Source organism: Pelodiscus sinensis, chromosome 7, assembly GCF_049634645.1.
Source record: "Pelodiscus sinensis isolate JC-2024 chromosome 7, ASM4963464v1, whole genome shotgun sequence".
Lineage (NCBI taxonomy): Eukaryota > Metazoa > Chordata > Testudines > Trionychidae > Pelodiscus > Pelodiscus sinensis.
This window is the reverse complement of record NC_134717.1, coordinates 57845317-57854606: the sequence shown is the minus strand read 5'-3', so window position 1 is coordinate 57854606 and position 9290 is coordinate 57845317. Positions and strand designations below refer to the sequence as shown.

At 42.5% G+C, this 9290-nt stretch overlaps 1 protein-coding gene across 10 annotated transcripts in view; it reads right to left on the bottom strand.

Moving 5' to 3' along the window:
- Positions 1-9290, bottom strand: part of UNC80 (unc-80 subunit of NALCN channel complex) — a 178480-nt gene that overhangs the window by 6696 nt on the left and 162494 nt on the right. For 9 of the 10 annotated variants that reach the window (XM_075933921.1, XM_075933912.1, XM_075933917.1 and 6 more), the window contains 3 exons: positions 6518-6596; positions 5569-5680; positions 3791-4002 (listed from right to left, as the gene is read on the bottom strand). In XM_075933921.1, coding sequence (XP_075790036.1) covers positions 3791-4002; positions 5569-5680; positions 6518-6596 — 403 coding nt within the window. Of the gene's footprint in view, positions 1-3790; positions 4003-5530; positions 5681-6517; positions 6597-9290 lie in introns of those variants that run through there. The other variant, XM_075933922.1, reaches the window with a different exon arrangement.

Sequence of the window (9290 nt, the reverse complement as noted above, 5' to 3'; positions counted from 1 at the left end):
CATTAAAAATAATGGAAAAGGTGGGGATTGTGTTTCAGGTGGTGGTGGCAAAGTCAATTTGTTATTGGTGCTCAGTCATCAATGTCAACGTTATCTAGCAACACAAGATAACTAGCAACACAAGACACGGTTTGTTAAAATACAAAGATAAACACGCGAGTGAGCGGAGGAGCGCTGTGACCATGTGTATTCATCCACTCATGCATATTACCACTGTTTTCACCAACTTATACTGCCACATGAAGTAGTCCGCCACTTGATTATTTTTGTGTTATTTTGGGAACAGTCGTGTTATTCGAAAAACGTTCCCCCCAAAAAATCATGCTATTGCGAAAACGTGTTAAGCGGGCACATGTTAAATGAGTAATTACTATAAATTTGGGCATAAACTTTCAGGGGCCCAAATAAATGTGTTAGTCTTTAAGGTACCACAGGACTCATAAGAACAGCCATACTAGTTCAGCATCCTGTCTTCCGACAGTGGCCAATGCCAGATGCCCCAGAGGGAGTGAACAGAAACAGGTCAAATGATCCATCTCCTGTCTTCTCCAGCCCCTGACAAAGAGACACCCTTCCTACTCATTCTGGCTAATAAGTATTGATGGACCTAATCTCCATGAATATATCTAGTTCTTTTTTGAACCCTGTTAAAGTCCTGATCTTGAAAACGTTATCTGGCAAGGAGTTCCACAGGTTGACTGTGTACTGCATGATGAAAAACTTCCTTTTGTTTGTTTTAAACCTGCTTACCTATTAATTTCATTTTGTGACCTTCTAGTTCTTAAGGGAACAACTAAATAACTTTTCCTTATTCACTTTCTTCATACCTGTCAAGATTTTATAGACCTCTATCATATATCCCCCTCAGTCTCCTGTTTTCTAAAATGAAAAGTCACAGTCTTTTTAATCTTTCTTTAAATGGCACCTGTTCCAAACCCCTAATAATTTTTTATTCCCTTTTCTGAATCTTTTCCAATGCCAATATATCTTTTTTGAGATGAGGCGACCACATCTGTACACAGTATTCAAGCTGTGGATATACCATGGATTTATATACAGGCAATACATTTTTCTGTCACATTCTCTACCACTTTTTTAATGATTCCTAACAGTGTTTGCTTTTTTGACTTCCACTGCACATTGAGCGGATGTTTTCAGAGATCTATTCAAAATGACTCCAAGATATCTCTCGAGTTGTTTTAGCTAAATTAGTCCCCATCACTGGGATTATTTTTTTCCAATGTGTATTACTTTGCATTTATCAACATTTAAATTCATTTGCCATTTTATTGCCCAATCACTTGGTTTTGTGAGATCCCTTTGAAGCTCTTCACGGTCTGCTTTGTTCTTAACTATCTTGAGCAGATTAGAATCACCTGCAAATTTTGCCAACTCCTTGTTCTTACTGAAATAGACTGACACGGCTAACCCTCTGAAAGTTGTGCATTACTGTAATATGTCTACAGGACCTTAGTTTAAAATTTGCTTTAAACATTTCATTAGTTTGTTGCTGAAGATTATAAAATCACATCTCTAAAAAAAATCCTTGCATAAGGTGTTTAAGTGCACAATCTCAGTATTCAGCTTTAGCCTTAAACGCTTGGATCTTCAGACATATACTTTTTAAAATAAATTCTTCAAATGGTCACCTTCATATAAAATACACATTTTATTTTAAATTACTATAGGACAAATACTTGATTCCAATGTATTCCTGTCCTGTTCATCCCTGCTGCTGTCATTTTTCTCTTGTATTCTCTTTTATTGAAGAGAGCCCTTAAAGCAGGGGTGAGGAAACTTATTTGGCTTGCGGGGTGACCCACAGAAAAATTGCAAGTGAGAAGCAAAGAAACAAAAACAAACCCACAAAAACCCCAAACCATCACTGATGTGGCCCCTGACCAAGAAGGAGAAGGACACCAGAGCCTAAGAGGACCCAATCTTGGTGGGGAGCCCCTGAGCCTTGGGGGCTGATGCAGTCAAGCCAGGGGTCGGGCCTGAGGTTCCCCACCATGCCTTAAAGAGAACTGGGGAACCTCAGGCCCAGGGGCTGAATGTGGCACCAGGCAGGCCTGGATCTGGTCTCCAAGACTCATGCCTGGCCCCCCAGAACTAGGGAGTCCGCTCTGGTATTCCAGCCACCCTGCTGCCCCACCATGGGGCTGCAGCACACACAATCTACTAGGCTTAACTCAAAAAAGGTTCCTCACTCCTGCCTTAAAGGAACAATACCCCTTTTTACCCAGGTATCTGGACAAATGAATTTCCCCTTTATTTCTGATCATTTGATGAGTTAGTTTTAAGAAAACCCACCACCAAAATTACTATCTAAGCAAGATGTAAAATCCTTTGTTATGCCTAAAATCTTTGGAAACATATTTTTAATATAAACATATGGTGAAATTTTATAAATGTCTATTTTTATGTAGATCACACAAATAGCATTTCCTTTTTCTAAAGCAATAAACTTTGCTATGAACACACTAAACTGCTCTGATTAATTTAATAGAATGTCTTTGTTTCAGTGTGTTAAATACGTAGTAATCTGGGAATTATAATAATTTTAGAAATACCAATTAAGAAAATGTAAATCAGAGAAGAGCCGCATCATGTATTCTATAATATTTAATGTTGTATTGAGCAGGGCAACTGACTTGCCCTTATGACAAAGTTTTTGCAAATAAATCTCTGACAAACTTCAGGGGATATAAAAAAAACCCGTGGCTGACATTTTTGATGCCCAAATTGAGTGCTTTTAAATAGTACCTTCTGCATGTCCAATCTTCACAATCTGGCATGGTCATGACCATGAGGGATGGACAGCAGCCTGACTAAGGGGTTAACTGTACCTAGCCAGGTAGTAGTTAGCCAATAGAAATGTAGATAGGGATTTCAAACTGAGACAAAGGAATTTTTGGGTTTTTCTTCCTTTGTCTCTGAGCCAGTTGTTCTCAGACTCTTCACTATCTGTAAATAGGGTAAAGTTTAGATAAATCCATTAGGTTTTATTGTTTTATGGTTTGGGAATGGGAATCTGATGTCTGTGCATTTAAAAATGGGTTTTCCACTCCTTTGTAACAGTTTTTGGCTCATGGGAGTCCCCCATGAATATATTAATTGGCGACTTTTCCATCTAGTCATTATGCTTGTAACAGGAGTATTGTGGTGATAATAAAAGTTCTTTCTTTTATTTAACCTGGTATTGGTTAATTTTTGTGTCCTGGTTTTACTTTAGGACTGAGATTTGCCAAGACATCTCTTCCCTGGTTTTCTTACTATTACTTGGGTGGTGGCAGCGGATTTTTATCCCTAAAATCTAGGTTTTTAAGATTTGGGGGGGAAGCTTTATACCAAAGCCTGGAGAGAGGTTTTGGGGTACTCTGGATTCATCGTGCCAGAGTGGGGAATCAGCCTTGACAGGCATGCTGTGGAAAACATGCTCTGTTTTAGAAGAGGGTGGGGTTTTTTCCCCCACTGTCATTTGCTACATCCAAGTTCAGGGATTGGCTGGAAGGGGTGAACAGAGAGAGACAATGGGAAGGGGACGGAGGCTAGGCAGGACCACAGGCTAGGGAGCTTGCCTCCCCAAGCAGCAACTTCACTGACCTACCTCCTCTGCTCTGCAGTCTTCACATACCAACCACTTCTCTTTCCGGCCATAAATGACATCACCAGTGATTTTTGCTATTTTTTTTCAGCAGCTTAAATCACTAAGAGAGGCACTGCGGGCGCATGTACCCACTAGAGACTGAAGCAGCTAACCTACTTTTTGACTCATCCAATGGGTTACCTGGCTGGTGATTTGGCTGTGGAGATCAGCAACAACAATGGCAGGTGAGGAGGTCAGCACAGGTTTGTTCACAGCATCTGGCTTGCTGACTTCTGCAGAGCTGCTCCTGCTGCAGCTAGGTTGCAGGGCTGGGGTGGGCGTGGCATCTGTTTTGGGGGATGTTGTCGCATCCAACTGAGCTTCAGTGAAAGTCACTGATCGCTTTTGATCCACTGCAAGACCAGAACAAGGGGGAGAATAAATTACAAAAATATTCTCATTCAGAAAAAAAAATCAGAATATAATAAATACTCTATATTTATATAGCATCTTTCATCTCAGAGTGATTTACATACATTCATAACTGTCAGGTGAGCCAGCTATTGCGACCCTCATTTACATGAGGGATATGAAGCACAGGTTGGTAAGTGACTTGGACAGGAATTCTGTAGTAGATCTGAAAATAAAATCCGGGACTTTTGACTCTTATTTCTGAGCCTTACCCAGAAGGTCACCAAGTGGAAGTAAAGAGCAGGCAAAACATATTACATAAACTGAAATGTACCCATCAAAGTTAATATCCTTGCTCTTGTTTTTAATTGTGTTTGGCTGAAGATTTGCGTTGTAGCACATCTGCAGCACTGCTCCTCTTAGGACTACACTGATCACTAACTCCGGGAAAAGTACTGCCTGCTAGATCACTAACCAATGCACACAGGCTTCCCTTGACAACTGGTCAGACCCTTCTGGAAGTGGGAAATTCCACAACTGCTGCACGCCCTACTGAGCAATGTTAGCCACGAAAAGAACACGGCACCAGTGTTCCAAAGACTGAACTGGCTCCCCCTATTTGCTCCTATGGTCTTTAAATCTTTAAAGCTCTGTCAGGTTAGGTCAGGAGTTTCAGACTCCCAGCCTGTGGTCCAGTCCCAGCTGAAGTGACTGCACAATCAGGCCCAAGACTCCCAGTGGGACTGCAGGAGGGGGCAGGGGGGGGGGGAAGGCAGACTGTCCATTACCGGACCATGAGCCCTGCCCCTTTCTATCTTTGTCCCGCCCCCTACCACTATTGCACCCCGCCCCCCAAAGCACCCCAACGTGCACGCTGCTTCCTCTTCACACCAAGGTGATCCCCAAAGTCGTGTGTTTGGAGAACAGGCTGCCATGGGGGAGTGGGGGGGGGGGAAGGAGGTGATGGCGGGAAGGGGCGGGGCTTTGGGACTGGTAACGGACAGTTCCCCCTAGCCCACCAGGAGTCCTGGACTGGTGATTCTCACTATGTGAGACATTTCCTCTCACTGTTCTACCAGGACAGCTGATATCAGCAGAGGCACTGTCACAATCTTTGGAGTTGCACTTGTGCTGTTGACAGGGCATTCTCAGGTGAACCCCTGACTCATAAACCCTCTATCTGGGGCTGAGAAGATAATTCTGTGTCTAAATCCATTCTTACATTGGCCTTTAGAGAAACCATCGTTTTGTGGAAGTGGATGTTTTGGTGTGGTATCTCTCCTCCAAACACTAGACAGAAATCCCTAAATTTTGCCTCACATGGATTAGTGAGGAGCACCGGGATCATAATTTCCAACTGCTACCAATCAGGGCTAGCTAAGAACTGGTACAAGACTAGACAACTCTTCATCAGTCCCCCCCAAGCTATCCAGTACGTCTGCTCAGAGAAATCTACAGAAAACCCACCTATGTCAATTTCACACACTGTAACCTGTCTTTAAAGGAAAAACAAAACCTAGTAGCTCCTACTTTAGGTGCCAGCTGCGGGAAAGCAGGAGTTGCCTCACCACTTGGTTTTGTTTTTGGCTGTATACTTCGACGAGTAGTTGAAAGTCGAGCCCCGTGACGGCTACGAGGTTCAGTTTGGGTCTTCTGACGTGAGAGAAGAGGTCTTCGTAGCTACAGGACACAAAGCAGAGTAAAGATAAGCCAAGAAGACACTAATGTACAATTGAAATGTGACTAATCATAGCATGGCGGTTGACACTAAGTGTCATACGTCAGAGGGCAGGGAACAAGAGACTTCACACTCCCCCTGCCCTCAGGCTAATCAGGGCTTGGAGGTGAGGGGGAAGCATGCAAAGTCTCCTCCCATCCTGCAAGGAGTGCATGGCACTTTGCGTGCTTCTCCCCTGCCCTGCCTTCCCCATCCCCAAGCCTTGATTGGCCAGGGGGCAGGCAGGCGGGCGAAGTCTCTTCCCACCACTAGGAGCACGGGCGCCTAGAGAGAACGGCCAGCTCTCTCTGGGGTCAAGTGGGGGCAAAGACGTCACACACTCCCCCACCCATATACCAGTCAGAAAGCCCAGAAGTATCCTGGCCCCACCCCTTCCACCGGAGGCTCCGCCCCTTCTGGGGCAGCCCAGGGCCACTTAAAACATTATTGCCCACTCCTGATTTATATGATTCTCCTAGATATAGTCACCAATTTTTCTTTTAGTGGCTGGGCATGTTTTGGCTTCTTAAAAAACTCAGGAGCTGAAATAAAGCACTTTGCACCAATTCAATTTGAATGTAGTGACCTCTGCTCAAATAATATAGCTCTGAGGAAAGGGTTTGGGGGTCTGAAATGGAGTGTAACTTCTTTCTTTGTGCCTGAATGGTTCTGCTTGCCCAAGCACAACACAGAGGACTCTGATGCATTCTGGGCAAGGGGAACAGAAAATAGAAGATCTCAGCAGCAAGTGGACTGCAACAAATGGAAATTGTCATGTTCCCTGCTCCCTGTGATCTTACCTGTCTGAGGCCTCTCTTCCTTCCGAGAGGTTGCTGAAGAAGATTCTGTTGTCCAGGTTCACTCTGCACGCTTGCTACCCTGTTAAGTGTGGACAATATCAGCACAGCCATAGAAGTGCAATGGCTGGTTAGAATAATTCCTAGCCATTGTGACTAAAAAACTCTAATGGCACAGTCACTTCAAAGACTATCTTTGAAGGACAGGGGGAAATGTTGGGTTGCAATTTCCAGAGTTTAAGAAAATGGATGGGAGAAGGAATCACAGCGTTCATTCTCTACTAGGCCATGCATAGGTAGCACAGAGCTGTGAAAATTGAGATGTTCAGTTTTCAATCATTGATTGACGTATCCCATTCTGCAATACCCACTTCTCTGTGTCCTTTCTCGTTGGCCTCCACAAAGGGCAAGAATGCCTCTTTTTTACCTCGGGTTGATGTTTTGGTGAGGGTAATTACCCAGGCCTATTTTTCCCAATTGGATTCCAAAGCCTCACCTCTGTTTTGTCTTTTTGGCTTCAATGTCATTTTATTTTTAAACAAAAATGAAACATGAACACACATGACACAGAAAGGGTGCGTGACTTATGCAAACAAGGTGCATTCGGTATGTTTGCAGCCTGAAGTCTCTTTGTGGCTAATGAGCAAAATAAATATAAAAACAGCTACAGTATTCTTTTAGGACTTTGTAAGTTGTCAGTGATGTCTGAATAACTGAGTTAAAAGTAAAAGCAGTTTTGCAATAGAAGAGACTGCTAAATGCTTTAAAGTAGTGTATGCTACTGTTCAACTAATTCCTTTGTTAATTTGATATTAATTAGATTCTCCTTCCCCTGCATCCTTTTTCTGCAATACTGTATTATTCCTCCCAATTCAATCACAGTTAGTTACTCACTTAGCAGGCAATGATCACAAATATTTTAGTTGAGTGAACTGAACCTGAGATAGGTATGGTTACAATGGTAAGTAACATTTAGATGAACTTCTTTCAAATGGAATAGCTGCATACTTAGGAGGACAAAGCCAAAACAGTAAGGCAGCTTCTAACATTGGCCAGTAGGCACAGCTGACTAATCAGTAGTGCAGTACGTCTGGCATTTGGCATGTCTTAATCTAAGAAAAAGAACATTCCTTTTCTTCTCAGTTTTCCTGGGCTTTCTTAGATCCCCCTTAGGAAGAGGTCAGAGCCTCCGCGGAGGTGTGGTTCAACACACAGCCTTACCAGGACTGGAGGAGAAAAAAAACAACACTAATACTTTTGAGTGTGCATTAGCTAGGAGAATGGTTTAACTCCACATAAGAAAATAATGTATATGTGGGTCCTTTCTCCCTTGGGCAATACTTTCAAAAGAGATCCCATCCTCTAGAGCAAATACTCAGCGCAGTGTAATTTGATTTACAGTGAAACAGTCAATGTCAAGATGAGACTGCCCCTACGAATGGCATGATCCCACAAGCTACTTCTAGTTGTCACCATTACATTCTTGACCCAGAGAACAGCCTATAGCCCATAGAGTGCTTAGACCAGTAAATGCCAACTCCGATACACCCTCAAGGGTCTCAATGGTAATAGGCTGAATTTACATTTTTCCTCACATAAGAAATTCAGACATGTTTCCATTATAATGTGTACATTCTGTTAATTATTTGCCTCTAGAATTACTTCAGGACTTGCTCCCGCCAATATTTAGAGACTCAGACAGATATTAGCAGGGCTTGACAAACCGTGGCAAAATCTACTCGCCAGCCCCACACTGCGCATGCACAAGACCCGCATTGCACATGCGCGCGCCACCGGTGAATGGGACGACCGGCTGAAATTTACTTGCTACGGGCGAGTAGATTCACTGATTTGTCGAGCCCTGGATATTAGCACATGAATATTTTCTTTACATAGATGAAATACTGTATTGAACCTATGTTTGGTTCTAAAGAGGCGGCAGAATATATTTTTTTAAATGATGCAATAAGAAGTTTGTTGAACCAAGTGGCTAAATATCACTGAGCTATGGTAAGGTTGTCATTACAGTTTCTGAGGAAAGATGATGACTTTTAGTTCTATGAATAGGGAGACTGACATCTGTCAGAGACTAAAATTATGTTAAATTTAAATAATCTGTTACAGTAATGGAATAAGCATGTCAAAAGTGCCCATAGTGAAAACACCTTAAACTCATTAGATACAGATCATTCATTATATTTGTGAGTATGATGTTACTGTGCTGCATGCATGTTAGACACGAGGAAAAATTATTCCCATGGACTAATCTGTGCATTAAAGACAAAGATAAATTGCAGAAATGTTAGACTGAGTTGCTTTTCCTCTGTTGGCCTGGGTTTAAGTTTCACATCATATGTGAAATGAGTTTAGTGTTCTAATAAGCAGAATTATGCCATCACGCAAATTAGCATAATTCAAGGAGACCTTATGAGTATGAGCAGAGATGTCCATTGGAGGTAAAAGGTGGGAGGAGTTTTAACAGTGAAATTCGGCAGGAAAACTCTGTCTGGGCATGGCAGTCATTTTCACTTTCCTAAATACTCATATTCACCCCAAATTTTGAGAGAAAGAGAGAGAGAGAGAGCTTGCTTTTCCCTTCTCCAGAACAGCATAAAAAATCTGGTTTCAGTGAAAATTAGTTTCAAAGGGCCTGTTGACTCCATAAGTACCTCCTCTTCTTTCCTGGTCTCATAACAAAACCAAGCTTGTACTGTTGTTCTGTTCTTGGTTTGGAGCAATCATTATACTTGGGTGGTCAGATTCTGGGGACTCTACA